The following is a 17,265-nucleotide window of genomic DNA, read 5'->3' on the forward strand; positions in this document are numbered from 1 at the left end:
AAAACAATTATGAGTATCCTCTGCGTAAGTATCTAAAACACAATGGTAAAGACTTTCGAAAAATCAACTCAACGGAAATTTCATAATTCCGGTATATATTATATATCCCAAATAAATATTTGTTTGAATATGTAATGCGTCACTGCAGTTTTCGTGCATTTTAACAGGTGATAGGCAATACTATTCGATAGCCCTGGGGTGATTTTTCGTATGTCTTTGCGAGCGTATTCAAATCTTGGAGCGATAACGCATATAAATGGGTAATGAAAAAAAAAATAAGACTATATTAATTCGGTTTGTTTGAAGAACAATTTATTATCCGATTCCAAATATGAAACCGGTGAGCTATTTATATATATTTACACAAGTGTACAAAAAGCCATTTACAGATACAGCACTCATCGCTGTGAAATATATTCATTATTTTACAAACAATAAAATTATGCATAGTTTGATTTTACCAGGTCTACACACCTAGTAGATTTAGGACAGCATAAAGCTTTACAAACAAACATTAAAGTACATTTATTTTTAATTTCTTAAAAGCACAAATAAATAAGTCGCATTTGAACACATTTGAAAACAGATGCCTGCGTTATAACACTGGCTTAAAAGCCTTTGTGTGTATTAGCATTTCTAAAGGTATGTCACCATTCAGTATAAAATCCCTCTTTGTTCCATCCTAAATAAAAATTTAGGTAATTAAAAACCAAACTTCTGAAATTGTCCTGTAAAGATTTCTGGTTAACATTTCATGAACTGGAATGTGATTTACAAAATAAGGAGAAGGCATGTTCAAATTACAAATTGCTTATTCATATGGAACTATTAGAATTTATGCAAAACATTGATACCATCACCATATTTTACTGCACTTAAGATGCTCTTGCATCTAGAAATCAAAGCTTTAGCCTCGAATCTCATGCACGAATCGCAATAGTCACTGACATTATAAATACTATGTGAAGTCCATTTACGACTTTTCAGTCGAGCCACAAGGTCAGCTTAAATCGATGTAAATTCTGCTATCAGCACTGTGCTTCCTAGGGTACTGATATTGGTCCTGTTTTGGTCCCGGCCATAAAGCCGAATAGTTCGGGTCATGCACCACCATGTCCGCGTTTTGATAAATATGTGTTTTCCTTCCCGCTGCCTTGTTCTTCAAAGCTGCTAAAGGTCCGGGTAGTTTTACTGTCGACTTCGACACCGCAGAGTTTTTCGACGCTGGTGATCGAGCCACCGTAGGGGGCGCCTCATCTTTGTGACCCTCGGCTTTGGATGACCCCTTTAGAGCATGAGGCGAACGAGGAACCTGGGGAGCTTTCGCACTTACGGCGGCCAGTCTTATCTGACGTATTCTGATACTGTCCGGATCGGCAGCACTGTTATCTGTTATCACGTACCTCGCACTATCGTAGCTACTAGCTGTACTGAGTGTGTCTTCGCTGTCACTAAAGTAGCTTGACGCGCCGCGACTTTCATCCACGCGCTCGTAGCTACGGTGACGTCGAGCATGGGATATCTGCGCAGGACGAGGTGGTTTCGACGACAGTCGCCGCCTTCCTGATAAGGTGAGAATTGCCTTGCGTCTTCCAGACAGGAGAACCCGAGGAAGCCATCTCCTGTACCACAAGAAGAAAATGATGGCTATCAATGACACTGTAAAGAGGAATGTCAGCAAGACGGCAGCGACAATGTCCCCAGAACCCATTGTATGGGAACACTGCGGAGTTCTGGAGTCTGGTGACCCATCGGACGGCTTGTCCACATCACCGCCGATAATGATCGTTGGGTTCAGCTGCGTGCTGGTGTGATTGAAGTATGGATATTGGTGTGGTTGACGGCCACCAGTGTGGTGAACCCCAGGCCAAGTTTGTCCATTTATGGTTGAGTCTGGAATAGTTGTGGAGACATACGGGTCTCCATTTGTTGGGATCTCTTGGGTATTGGTAGTAATATGCGGTGACATTGGATTGTGCGTCGAGGGTTTCCTGGGAGGATTTATCTTCGAGATTGTTGAGTTGGTGACCGGTGTTTGAGGAGGTAGTTGAGGAGCAGGTTGCACCACTAAACGGACAGCACCTTGCACCTGTCCTGCAGGATTACCCATGATACAGGAGTACTGACCTTGATCAGCCTGCGTGGCGTAAGCTATCAACATCATCCCATCGTCGGTTACCCTCATCCTTCGGTTCAGACGCTGAGCACCAGCCGTTCTCAACCGCAAACCGTTCGGCGCTACCCAGGTAACTTTCGGAGCAGGGAATCCCGAACTGGCACAAGCGAGGGTCACGTTCCCGCCATACTGCGTCGAGATCATTCGCGTAAATGGACGCAACACTGGAGCATGGCACTGAAGATCAGAAGTCTGGATGGCCGTTAAACGAGTACCACGCAACTGACGTGGCTCTATTGCGTTACATGTAGGAATTTCGTTGGGGTGGTACGGAGTTGGATGAGCAGGGGAGAGGAAATACTGACGTAATCGCTGGACCCGACAGTCGCATTGAATAGGGTTCCCAACCAGTAAAATTCGCTTCAGCATTGGCATGGACTGCATTGTCTGTGGTGCGAAGGTATCCAGTCGGTTCGAACGGAGATTGAGTGTGTTTAACATACGAAGGTTGGGCATGGGTGGAAATGCTGTTATCTGGTTGCCTTCAAGGTTTAAATTGATCAGTTTCGTCATGGATGCAAAATGTTGTGTAGTCAGTCTTCTCAATTGGTTATTCTGCAGTTGAAGACGTTCAACGTTGTATAACGGATGGAAGATATCAATGGCTAAATCTGATATTACATTAAATGAAATATCCAGTTCTGACAGTACACCGAGTCCTCTAAAAGCTCCTGGTTCTATGACTGATATCATGTTATTGTTCAAGATAATGTCCCTCACGCTTCCAAGACTTGAGAAGGAATTGTTTCTGATCGACTTGATATGCGTGTCAGTAATATCAAGGTCCGTGAGCCGCATCAGACCATGCATGCTAGGAATATTGGTAAACCTGTTTCCATCTAAGTCAAGCTCAATCAGGTTCGACAAACCATCAAGGAATGGCATATTGGGGTCCGTGGTCAGTTGATTTTCCTGCAGGTAAAGACGTCTCAGAGACAGCATTCGCGAAAAGAGACCCTGGGGCAGTATCGACAGTCGATTTCCGGCTATATTTAGTTCCATTATATTCGTCAGATCGCGAAACGTCCCAGCAGCCACAGCATTGATGGCATTACCCTGAAGATGTAGCGTTTGCACTGCTCGCAACCCACGAAACGTGTTCGCGGTCAACTGCGTAATGCGGTTGTTCGCCAAGTTCAGCGTCGAGACTCCTCCAAGGCCGTTGAAGGCATTGTCCTCTATGCTATATATGGCGTTGTTGGACATGTCTAGTTGCCTTAGCATTCTGGAACTGGCGAAACTCTGCCTGGGCACCATCTGCAGCGAGTTCTGTCCCAGCATGAAGACCACAGACCCAGGATAGTTTTGGGGTATGCATGTCAGTTGTCGACTCTCGCAGTCTGTCTTTCCAGTTTCTCTGGTGAAGACACAAGCTGCTGTGCAGGGTCTTTGTGCGTCGACTGTTCCCCATGTCATGACCAGGAAAATCGCGCCAAGAAGAACACCTCTGCTTCTATATGCCGCCATCTGGTGAGGGATCTGTTGCAGGAAGAAATAAACAAAGGGGAGATGTTAATATTGAGTATACCAGACGCTACAAAATTACGAGATTCTTGTAACCTCAGCTTCCGACCCTCTTTGCAAGACTGCGATCGAGATTCTGGCATTTTTCCGCCAGCTGAAAAATCTCCAATGAGTTATTTCCTATACTTGTCTTATCACGGCACTATGACTGTGGTAGTTCTGTGAGCAAGCCTGTATGTGAGTCAGTTTAGTAAATAGTCTAGGATGTTAGGTGGTATATGAGAAAGTCAAGTTTGAACACCCTTTGACTGATCAACGGAGTTATGCCTGTAAAAAAAAAGGTACATTATTTCATTATATGAATTTCTTAGAGAACAAACTGAAAGATTTTATTTTAGTCGTTGAAAACATTTGTTTAAAGATATAAAATATGAGTAGGATGCAATTAATACAACCCCTTTTCCTTTCTTTATGTGGTCAAACTACTAAAAGAACTGTTCTGAAATACCATTGCTCTCTCTCTCTCTCTAACTTCTGTTTCTCTTTCTACCCCGTATTTTCGCTATCTCTTTAACCTCATCTTTTTCCCTCAGTCATATTCTATTTAGAATGCCAGCTCTTCAATTTACCCTAACATAATTCTTGATTCTATCTTTTTCAAACTTCCAGGTAAAACAAACTGGTTTACATAGAAGCAGAGATTTACTTCAGGCTACTGTCATATTTTCCAAGCTGTTCGAAAGTTTTTTTTTCTAAAAATAATCCGATAGTGTATTTTTCGGACATTTTTACGACTCAAACATGTATCGAATTTCCCTAGAGAGATCTGGGACTGGCAAGATATGAGGTGAATTTCATGTTCTCTCGATTTTGCGATGAGTAGTTCGACTGTAAAGTCACGAACATGCAGTTGACATTAATCAAATCATGGATTTAATGAAACCCTATTTCACGTGTCACCGATGTGCAAAACAGTTTTTAGGTTAAACATGAATTGAATGAGAGTTTTCTTGCTCTGTATTTCTGATCCTATATCAGTCTAAAGAAACAAGAAAGAAACTCTTTAGAACTCCTCCTTTTCTCTCTTCTTTCTATATATCAATCATATCGAACCCTTTCCTTGATTTGTTATTTCTTCATGTACATTATCCTAATTTATATAAAAGTACATTTTTTTGGTTATAGTCTACTACTACTACTACTACAAAATGATTACAAGAAGTAAAAATGCCGTTTCCGGAAGTTTGGTTTTTACATCAACAAAGACATATTTGCTTCGAAATAACATGGCATCTTAGCAGAGTGGCAAAGATTTCATCATTTCCAACAAATCTTTACACATTTTAGTATAATACCAATTTACGCATATCATATGAAAACAAGTATATCCACGATTTTCCTCTTTCACATATCAATTCTTAGAGATCGAAGGGAGAATCTCTCCGAAAACTCTTTTAAATCGTGTTTAACTATTCGTATGCCAGTCGATAAGATTTTTAGGCGATTCAGGTTAAACATTTCCAGCAATGAAAGGGTATGGGCTAGTAATCGAATCACACTACTAGTTTTTTTTAAGGGGCTAACCAAGAACTGGCAATGATAATTTCGCGCGTTAATGAAAAAGACTTTGACCTTATCTATGCCTGAGTGAGAATCTCTTCAAACTAGTTCACTATCAAGCGTGGGTGACAATTTTCCAAAGAAAACAGATCATTCTTCATACTTAGTCCGGCAGGCATTTCCAATTTCAGCAAAATGTCGTTATCTACAAACATGGGTTTTCTATTAAATGAAAAACGTGTGGAGATCATTTAGAAAGCTGCAAATGACGCGAGACAGCACTCTACAAACGGAAAGCGTTCATTGAGCAAAGCAACTCTGAAACATAACGCAGAAGACAGGTGCTATCGTTTCCATGGCAACACAAATATGATTGGACGCCATGGGAAGGCGGGAAACTGAAAGTTTGAGTTGAACGGTTTTGATTAAGCCTCGGGGCCGTGATGATGATGATGATGGTCTGACATGCTAACCCAAATGCTCATTTCATCACCCAGAGTTGGAGCTAATCTATGAGATATCAGGAGGTCAGTTTTAAACGCGATTGACAGGCCTCCCTGTATGTGGGTATCTCTGAATAAGGTCGCACAGGTCATTTGTGTTGGTTTGATAGTTTTTCTCTGTTTTTTAACATTTTCTTTTTTTACACGAGAGTGTATGCTTGTAAGCAAGCAACCAGGGGACTGGCAGGGCTTACCAAAGGACACTACCGCATCGACACGGCTTCGAACCCGGGACCTCCAGGTTACAAGCCCACTGCTCTACCACAGAGCCATCGCGCTTCAAGAGTTCTTCTTTCTTTAAGCATACTGTTCTTTGCAACCGATATGGCGGAACTGCAGATTACCCCATACCATTGTATCACGGTTAGGGTTATGATTAGGGTTATGATTGGGATTAGGGATTAGGATCAGGGTTACGCAGCGGCGTAGTGCAAGTCCACCTATTAAGAAGGGGCAATGGAGAGATGGGGGGGGGGGCACCAGTATAACTTGGAAAACTAAATGCGAATTTACAAGGCTACTGTTATAGGGGTCGCGGAAGGGCATTTGAACAAATAGGATTTAAGGAAGTTGCCATAGATCAAACCAGATTAACTACTCATTCGAAATTATCTAAACACGTTTCCAAGCAAGTTCTCCTAATCGGTAGCCTTCAATTAATTATCATCGAGAGATGAACGTGACATTAATTGATTACGTAACAGAAGGATGTCCTATTTTACACCCGCGCAGCAAGATACGGAGGAAGACTGAAATTAGAACGTCTAAAGTAATAAACACCGACCCCCCGAAAACTTTCCCCGACCTTAACTGGAAGATAAATTCACTGATCTGCCTACTTCGTGCTACTTCGTTAATTGAGGCCTATTAAAGTTTGTATGGTAGACGGATAAGATTAGTGCATGACGGTACAATAAATACAACCAGGCAATACAATAATATATATATATATATATATATATATATATATATATATAGCTGCTACCGATTACAACATGGTCGACGACAGGGTTGAGGTGTGGACAAATGGGAAGTTATGAAATTTTCTCATTCTTTTTTATTCCTGTGTGGGATAAGATCATAGGCGCAGTGTCACATAATAAAGCATTGCTCTTTGAAGGCTCAATATTCCAAATACAACTGGAAGTCTTTTAAAACTCGTGACCAAATAAATTCCCACTGATGTGTGTAGTCCAATATTTTAATCTAATTTAGCTTTGGTCAATTATTATGCAATGACGCTGCAGTGAGAAACTAAGAAAGGGGTGTTCCTTATTCCTTACGAACTCCCTTGGAAGCAGCAAAGGGGATTTCCCCAGACATTTGCCCAACATCCGTTTTGAAATATCTCAGGAAACACATTATTTGAGCACCCAAACCCTTCTTTGCTCAAGTGTAAGACACAGAAGCAATGTTATACCATTGTGTTAGTCTTATGCATAGCGAACAGGTCACTCTACAAATTCTCTGAAACGGTAGTATTCTTATTTCGCGTAAATAACATACTACCTTCTTACATCAAACTGTACAAATCATAGCTGCCATCTTGTCCTATTGTTGTAAGAACACAAGACCTTTTTGCAACTCACTGTTGAACCGCCGTTTTTTTGTTTTTGTTTTTTTGTTTTAAGGGGTAAAGGACATACGACATTCTAGCAGCCAACCGTATAGATCACAGTAGCCACCCTATGCGCTTTACATAGTAAGAGTATGCGATCTTTTCGCAGTTCGCTATACAGTCTTATCCTTCTTACGCGTATAGATACGCCCTTCTTACAGCCCACTGTACAGATCCTTGTAACAGTCCTACGCCTCTTATACGAAAAGAACAAACGACCTTTTTGCAACTCACTGTCAAATCGTCGTATTCATATTCACGCGTCATGAACATAGATAGTATTTCGTTGTTGTTTTTTGCAGTTCACTGTACATAGGCCTATAATGTTAAACAATCGTACGCTTTTATAACTTATGAACATATGACCTTCTTGCAGCATCCTATCAAAATCATGTTAATTATGTTTTACCGGTTAATTGCAGGTACACGCTTGGGGGGATCTCGGATGATTAGTGTACCGCAACTGATACCACCGAACGAATTTAATGGATTAACGAACGACAGGTAGATCCAACAGGGGTAAAAGGATGTTACTCTATTACCCCTCGATCACCCCAGGGGTGCAGTTATACCCCCTTCCTCTAGTCTGGTTAAATTCGAAGACAAGAAGAAGGGGTTTTAAAGCTTTCTACAAGCAGAACGATATGTCAATGCGGCCTTTGAGAGATATGGGGACAAACATGAGAAGTTATTGTTGTCTATGAAGCTTTTTATGCTATGATATTCTTCTTAAACAGGCATAGGATAAGACACACTTTGAGAAAAGTCCGATATCTTTGAGTTCTAGCGCAGTAGAATATACATTTCATGTTGGATAGTTTTTGCGCTCTATAAATGTGTTATTATTATTATCATTAGTTCTCATTATACTGGAATTGAGGGGGAAATGCTTCGAGTGGCTACATAATTATCTTGCTATCAGATTATTTTGGGAAGATGGAATACTTACATTCATTCAAAATTAGAAATGGAGATAATTTAAAAAAAACGGTTAAAAATCTCAACTTAAGGGTACTAGGAGTCACGCACACACGTCACATTATTTGTTGTAAAGAAAAGAATATTAAAGAACAAGACGTGTTTTAAACGAGAACTTCCCTGTTCTGCTGGAAATAATTCATCGTAATATTACTCATTAGGAATGAATTGATATCCTTGAGAACACAAAGTGCTAATTTTCACAACCAATTCGACACTGGCCTTGCTTCCTAACCAGTATAATAGGAAGTCCTTTTAATTACTCGTTTTTTAATGACTGCTAATTGCCAAAAGGAATATAGGAAATACGGTGTTACTCGGTACTAACAACAACGAGATCGTCCAGGTACTCCGGGGAAGTAGGCAGGTGTGCTTTTCTCTTTTCTTTTTAAAGAGATCCGGTAACTTTGTCTCAGATTCTAAAACAAAATTCTGGATTTAGCTCATGATGCAATGACAATTATAAACCTTTAGGTCAGTCAGGAACCCCATGACTTTTACAAGCCGATCGCCTGTCTGATTTTCAAGATATTTATGATTGGAATTACAAATTTTGAAAACCGTTCGCCTGACGGTTTTCATAACACTACAGTCTATTGGGGAAAACGAGTATGGAAAAACCGGTCACTCAAAGAGTTTTACTTTTTTGAGGCACTTCTTGATCATTTTGAAGCGCATAACACATAGGGCCGTGTATATCAGATTTAACATTGGTAAACGATTCCTTTAAGGGGAGGGGGAAGGTAGGGGCTTCTTCAAACTATCCAACTATCTAAAGAAACATTTTATATTATGTACAGTATGTACAGTATAACAGTTAAAAGGAAAAATTGTAAAAAGTGCCTATTAAACATGAGGGCATTTATGTCTCTAACAAGCTTTGTCGATAGTTTTTTTCCCCGATGATTGGGTAATTTCTTTGATCTAATACTTTGTCAAAATATGATATTTTTTTGGACAAAGAGCCAACAACCTATTTTGCATTACCATTAATCTCACACTCTTATAAGCCAGTTCACGGTTGCAGTCTGAGCATGAGCAGATAAAGGTCATTGCAGAACAAATTGTGAAATACACGGAGATGGAATACTGGAAACGTGCTCATGAAAGTTATGTAATCATTATTCATTTATGCACAAGCAGAGCAGTCCATGATACACAGGTGGAAGTATTCTTTGAAAAGGGGAAACAAAGGCTAAGTATGTAGCATCTCCATCGCTGTAGGAGTGATTATTTCAAAATGTACAAAGTGGGACCTCTTCATGTTTTGAAGATATGTGGATATTCGGGGTCATTGCAGCCATGTGCTAACCGTGAACTGGTCTATTCAATTGATCCAGAATGATGAGTTATATTGACCCCAAATTGATAAAATGATATAAACTACAATAATTGATAAAAGATTTGTTTTCACCATTTTATCTTACGCTCCATTCCAAATGATCCTAACTGATAACTTTTATAAACCCCCAATTATTAATCAAACAAAATACAAAATTAATGTCTATAACAGATTAGTACTAATCCACCCTTAACCAAAACTTATCACTCATTTATCCTTAAAACAGCCGCAATGGCCTCTTCGGTATCCAGTTGTCTTACATAGTTCTAACTACTGTCTCCCATTGCAACTGGTCATGAACTTTTTTCCTTAAATTACAGTAAAGAAAAAGTTTATGATCCACTTCATATGTCTGCCAAATAAAAGGAGACATGAGGTCTTACTAACTAATCCCGGTAAAATCCGGCGATTGCCCTTGTAGGGGAAGAAGATTAAGATGCCCCCTCCTAAGTCTAAAGTCTAAAGGTTGTCTGTAGGAATCTCTACGAGCAGCAATAACGGGATTAGTGGTAAATATACACGTAGGTCAGTGACGGTCACGGGTAACCAATAAATAGTCGGAATAAATTCTCGCATGATTTTGTTTGGGAGCAAAAAATGATACAGTTCAGATGCACTCACATGGGATTTTAAAACCATATATTATATACCATAAGAAGTGGCAGTATTATGTTGTAACTTACAGTGTATTGGAATTCACCATTTTCGTTTTCCTACTTATATTAACCCCCTAAAATGAAATGTGGCCATGTTTCCGCACCTGTTTTTGCAATATCATATAATACGCTCTTACAAGGTACGTAAAATCACAAATGAGGTTACAATTAAAGTTTATTTACCCATACAATCTTTCGGAAATGCAATAATATTCGATGTGAATTTAAGATTGACGAACATGTCGTATTCGTGAACAAAGTTAACTGCCATTCCATAACCTATAGAACATTCTCATAACATTCGAGTTCCAAAATACCAGCTGCTTGTGGTGCATGTCCGCACTCGCGAAAGGGAAAACCCCATTCATCTATACGGACAAACGATAACTCACGAACTCATTGACGAGAGAAAGACGTTTGCGCCACTAAACAAAAAATTAACGCCTTTTCAAGACTGCTTCGGGCTCTTTCTAGTGATTAACATTTTTCAATTTGCCAATTGTTTGCATTCTGGAGTTTTCAAACATTATTACATGTTTAGCGTACTAACAACTTTACACTTGGTTTTGCAGGTTATGTATATTTTTGTCGACGATACATGTAAAAGAACGAGGCAGAGTGATTTTTTTTAACGTCATTATAAAACTAAACCATTTTGCAGCAACAATCATGGAGTGACTTTCAAACATTTTTTAATCAAAATCTCTCATACTCGTCTATTATTAACGTTCACATTTTATAGATAAATTAGATTTTTGGTTTTCATAACAAAGGAATATCACTGAAAATATAACGGGAAAACTGTAACCAATACATAAATAAACAAAAACGAATATGAGAGGAAATCAAATTCGGCAATGCTAATCGACATTCAAAGACTGGATATTTGGGATGAATTGATAATGGAATGAAACCTTTCATAAACTATACAACGCAATTATGACATCTATAACATCTACACAGGCTACTACATCGGATTTATAACCATAAAAAGACTTTAAAAGTACAACAACGTGACAACCGGCTGTTTTAAAAGTAATTTCGCGCTCCAGATTACACGTGTGCACGTCGAATTTGAAATGAGGAGGAAAGAAAGGGATAAAATAATAGAGGGGAATCTTTTAACGCGGGAGATGTCTGGCGCCATTTGCAGACGATATCTTAAAGTTTGACTTACGCAAGAATCCACTAGGTTTTAGCAATTAACCCATTTTCAGGATATTCTATTGGTATTCAAGGATAACATTTGTAGGCCTATAAGACTGAAAAGATCATCAATTGGCAGATAAATCTCTCCATTGGTTATTCACTGTTTCGTCAAGTTGTAAAAACACGTGATAACAGTTTGTAAACGTGTTGCATAAGTATATTTGTTTACTGTCAAGCCGGGTCATGAAAGAATCGTGAAATTGGAATAAGATGTGAAAAAGGGCATGCGAGTTGTAATGTATATCAACGGGATTCTAAGATACCCTAATTTTGTCTTTTCTGGATTAGTTAACTAAAAACAATAAAGGAACTCATACAAAAATCCCATTTGACAAAATATAGAAATGCTGTTTTATCAAGTCTTAGTAAGTTCATACTGAGGACATGTGATCTTGTTCCGTTTTTAATGAAATAGTCTTAGCTTTTTTCTTTATTTTACAAACAATGAACATGTATAAAAATGAATCTTGTTGGCGCGATAAAGTAACACGATGCATTTTTATTTAGAATAAAGATTAAAGGGAAAGTCCACCCCCAAAATAAGTTTGTTTCGATAGAGGCAGAATAATAAGAAAATCAGGTGAGTGAAAGTTTGAGCAAATTCTGAATGAAAATAAGAAAGTTATGAATTATTGAAGTTGTGATCAATCAAATACAAATTGGCAACTCTGTGACTTATTATACGAGCTCTCCTTCATTTGCTTTGTGCATAATATTCCATAAAATCATGTTTTCTTCGTTATTGATGACGGAATATATATTTGTTCCTTGCAGGGGGAGTATAGAAACATATTTGCAATTATTATATTTAGGGTGCATGTATGGTTGAAATTTTTCTTGAGGGAAAATGAAAATTTTAGATTTTTTTAGTACTGAGCAAATGGAAGTTGAGCTCGCATGATACGTCATAGAGTTGCCAATTTGTGTTTGATTGATCACAACTTCAATAATTCATAACTTTCTTATTTTCATTCAGAATTTGCTCAAACTTTCACTCACCTGATTTTCTTATTATTCTGCCTCTATCGAAACAAACTTATTTTTGGGGTGGACTTTCCCTTTAACATGTAGCGAGCAATACATTAATAGCAATGATTATTCATATTCCGTTTGACAAATGACCATAAGCGTGGGGTTCTGATGAGGGGATACAGATGGGAGAGGTTAACGATGACTGAAATAGAACGTGGATGATTACTGATCTAAATATTCTGTCCATCACCAGATTACAATTTGCAATTGTTAATCAAAACCACCCTGTTAAATCCAACTCGCTAAATCCTCCTCATCACTTTCGAGCACTGTTAAGTTACCATTCTAAAAATGTTTATGGTCATGACATACATGTATACAAATGTTGATTAATGACTAGCCAAAATACACAACGTTTGGCAAGGCAGAAAAATAGGGGGTGCATTTTGTAACTTGATATTGAATTAATTGAATTTAGGCAATAACTACAAATAGTGACAAATCGTGAGTTATAAATGGACATTTATCCGTATTTCTCGTTTCATGTCGATTTACATTGGAAATTAGCAAACCCTTCCCTCCCCCTTCTCTCCCCCCCCCCCTCTCTCTCTCTCTCTCTCTCTACTTCAATCTTCTCACAATGTCTGCCTCCGAAGAAGGTACTTTTGGAGGATCCTTAACAGTTGTTTCTCAAATCCGGAACACCAGTTCTGATCTTTCAGTTCTGTGTGACATGTTTAAGAGTTTGATACACTGTATCATGTATATGGGTCACTCCAGAACGGGTGTGGTCAAAACATGTAATAATCTCTCTATTTATAATTAAATGCCTCAAATATCTGTCAAAATCAAAACTGGAGTGATTCTCGGTTGCAGCTTATACACTCACACGATTCACGGATTAGGCAATATGGAATGGATCTATGGCAACATTAACAGCTTTGTTTTTTCTCCGACGATACATTTTTGTCAAGCCAATTAAATCCATACACCCAGAAATGTTGCCAATTAAACAATCTATTAATATCTGATATGTAAAAGAAAATGTACAACAATTGAAATAGAACAAGACAGTCCCATTAAAAAAACATATTGTAATAAACAAACCAAAATATATTACTTGAGTTTGAATTAAAGACTATTGCTTGCCCAAAGCCCCAAACATTATTTTCTGCATATTAATGATTTTTCTTCTTCGGCAATACGGTATCCCTGTCATAATCGACAGTATGACAGATACAAATAAGGCAAATTTAATATTTGTCTAAATAGATAACTCAAGACAAAGTTTAGAACTATAAACCGCTACGTGTTTAACATTCTCCCCTAAATCTTGCCCTGAACCCGTGACATTATGATTTAGTACAATGACGGGCTATAAAATCATTCCAAATAAAACTGTCGAATTACTCTTTTTTTATAAATATATATGTTTTGCTTGATAATTTCATACAATGATCTTATCTGCACCTATCAAATGTGAATATGGTCAATAAAGCTTAACATCTCAATTGTAGAGGCGTTCTTGCCATGAAACGCTGTTATTTGTAAGCTAGCGAAACTAATGGAAGGAAGGGGGAGGTCTTCTCGACACTTAAACACGATAAGAGCTCCTAAAAATAGACGTAAGGAAGATGGAGGATCCTATTATTTTGCACCATGACTCAGGCTCATGCCAACACCTCTGTCTTTAATTACAGTTTCTTCTCCTCCTGCTTATAAACATCCTCCGGACCGTATTAAGCGTATGGGGGCCCGCACTAACCGCCACGGCCAGGATGCGAACCCCCTCGTGATAAAGATTATTATTTAAATCAGGATTGGACACTCCAAGCCGGCCAGGCCTCAAAAGCGTGGGTTAATGTTATGTCGAAAGGGGCTCCATTTTCAACAAACAAAAAACGAATGGGGGAGGGAGCATGGACGTTGAGGATATTTCCAATAGAACTGTTATCAATTAGCATCAATAGTTTGAACTATGCGTCACATTTTGAAGTAAACATCGATACATTCACGTATTTAGTAGAATCTAAATAACCCTACATTTTGTAAAAACGCGAATGCCGGTTCCAATTTGCAAGTGCAATGCCTTCCTTAATGCTACTTCATGGCCTTCGTGTCCAAAGTAGTATACATGAACATATTCGCTGTTTATAAAAGATATAACAGATTAAATACATCTTGTGAAAACATGCATGCCGGTTCTAATTTGCCAAAGTACGATGCCTGGCTTGATTCCTGTCGTTTGAAAATCCGTCTTTTCTAATTTCCCGTCTTTCATAAATTGAGAGATCTATAAATCTCCTCCTTGCTCAAAGTTTTGTTTAGGTGTAACATTATCAGCATGCGGGAAAAGATTATAATTTTTTTTTTTGGTTTTGTCATAATTTTGACTCCTCTTCGACCTTGGGGATGATGTGAAGATCGTTAATCCCGGAAAAGAGTGCGTTGCGTTGTTCTTCCTCCGTGGGAGGCAGATGTAATCGAGAAGATTTGTTAAGACGCAAGACAACAGCTAAGTTTGCAAAGAAGACGGTAGAGAACGGGAGATACCATGAGAGAGAGAGAGAAAGAGAGAGAGAGAGAGAGAGAGAGAGAGAGGAGGGGAGGAGGAGGAGCAGAGAAGGGGTGACATACGAGAAACAGGCCAATGAAAGAGCAGATAAATGAATAGAGGGACGAAAACGAGGGAAAATATGTACAGTAATTTAATAAGAGTTACTAAGAGAGAGAGAGAGAGAGAGATTAAGAGAGAAAGAGAGAGAGAAGTGGGGCAGACATACTATTAGACAAATGAATAGAGGGGGAGAATCACAGAAGAAGGTGTACCTAATGAAATATAAGCGTGAATGGGAATGACACAATATGCTTTAACCTGGATAAGTATTTTATATCTACATAGGAATAGCTTTTAAACCTCAAGATGACAAAAAGAAGGAAATATCAGAGCAACAAAATGGCATAAAGCATCTAAAATTACAGCCGTACCGTACAATGTAAAAGACACTGCAATTCTGTTCGGCAGGGAGTTCATTGAGAGTTTGAAAAGTGAAAGAAAACGCTCTTTTCTTTCGGAAGTTTGCATTATCCCGCTGTAACAGCATCAAGCAACGAGAGCTTCTGTAGGGGTGTAGAAAAACTGGCGGATATTGGAGTATACAGAATTACTCTGGGTAGGTTAAGAGGAACATAAGACTGAGCTAATTTGATCTTAATGACTGGAGATGTTCACTATCAAAGAACAGGTGAAATAAACGGGTCTTCCCCATTGAACTGGGACACTGTGAAGCGACCTTTCCACGCCCATCTAACCTCTCTCTAATTCCTAACTCCCACTATCTCTTACATTCTTCCTTTAAGAAACCTCTTTTCATTTCTCCTCTTCCATACTTCTCTCGCTCTTTTTCTTTACCATTTCCCCTCCGCTCTCCTTGCTCTCACAAAAATTGAAGAAATATGAAAACGTTCAAGCCTACTTTTACATTCATTTTGCCTAATATACTGTAAATTAAAAAAAAACTGTTTCTAGGTATATGAGTGAAATAAATATATGATAATTCAGATGCAAACTATTCAATTGCTAAGCATTTCATAGATTTTGGTATAATATATTGTTGTATTCTCGTAATCAATAAAGAAATTGAGAAGGTAGATTTTGTATGCATGGTATATAGACATAACACCAAAATGAAATCACTGATTGTATGCTAAGTTTCATCTATGAATGTCATTTTTCATGTAATAATAATATTAATTTATAAAACGCATGATAAACTATAAAAATATATTTTTTTTAATCCCCATATGTGCTGTAAAAAGTATGCATGATGGTTTACGGTTGATGCCAGGTATTCTTTAGAACAGAGGATACAATCTCTAGGATAAAGATGGTTAAAAAGTCCGTTATCAGACTACCGAGCTCCAAAGGTAATGTTCAAATATTAGTCCTTACTAATTTAAAGCACGAAATACATAAAGTAAGTAGATTTCTAAAGTCGATGTTTCTAAAGTGTTTCATAAAAAGGGATTAAGATCCCTGAGATGACAATGGACACAAGACCCTGATTAGAGAATTAAAGTAAGAAATGAAAAAATATAAATATAGTTCTACGATCGACGTCATGTATTCCTTATTCCAAACCAACTGAGACAGGATAAATGGTTACCAAATGTTACCTGTACTAAACTGTTTACAGCAAGTGTGCAAGTGTCTAAAAAGCATATCTACTTCCATTTTGTTGAAATAATCTTCACATACACTTTACTAAATAATGACCTGGCATCCATGATTAAAGGATGGTAAATGCAAACAAAAGCTTTAATATGATTGAAAGAAGGCGGAAAGGTGCAATTCAAATTGTTAAAATAAAGCATCACTAAAATGATCTTAGCAAGTAAAAATGCGTATTCCATGGTATACCATAACACAGTGATTGTTAACAAATATTAAATTCAAATTTTGTAAATTTTGCTTACCATGAACCGCTTGGAGAATGTAAGTCCGAAATCAAATGAAATGAGGTAAAATGTCCAATTTAATAGTGTCAATAAGGCTGAGGTCTCCAGCTCACATAATAAACCTGTTACAACTCCATTGTGGTGAAGGGTCTAAATGAAGTATTTCCAACTAAGCTGTTGTCTTTAGTCAGTTTGCAACAAAAGTGAATCTAGGGCCGCGTATCGTTTGCCTTACTTCCAAAAAAAAAGATAATTTCTCTTGCCGGTAAACGCGGTAACATGTTGGTGAGGTAAGTACGCGAGAGACGAGCGATGCGAAGGGCCTAAGC

At 38.2% G+C, this 17,265-nt stretch overlaps 1 protein-coding gene across 1 annotated transcript; it reads right to left on the reverse strand.

The window, feature by feature from the left end:
• Nucleotides 1–290: 290 nt before the first annotated feature.
• On the reverse strand, nucleotides 291–17,187 carry LOC763187 (leucine-rich repeat and immunoglobulin-like domain-containing nogo receptor-interacting protein 3). Its single transcript, XM_001199084.4, has 2 exons — nucleotides 16,955–17,187; nucleotides 291–3,655 (listed from the first exon to the last, which is right to left on the reverse strand). The coding sequence occupies exons 1-2, from the start codon at nucleotides 16,955–16,957 to the stop codon at nucleotides 1,001–1,003; spliced, it is 2,658 nt and encodes an 885-aa protein (XP_001199084.2). The 5' UTR covers nucleotides 16,958–17,187; the 3' UTR covers nucleotides 291–1,000.
• Nucleotides 17,188–17,265: the final 78 nt, after the last annotated feature.

This window comes from Strongylocentrotus purpuratus, unplaced genomic scaffold (assembly GCF_000002235.5).
Source record: "Strongylocentrotus purpuratus isolate Spur 01 unplaced genomic scaffold, Spur_5.0 spur5_scaffold_19, whole genome shotgun sequence".
Taxonomy (NCBI): domain Eukaryota; kingdom Metazoa; phylum Echinodermata; class Echinoidea; order Camarodonta; family Strongylocentrotidae; genus Strongylocentrotus; species Strongylocentrotus purpuratus.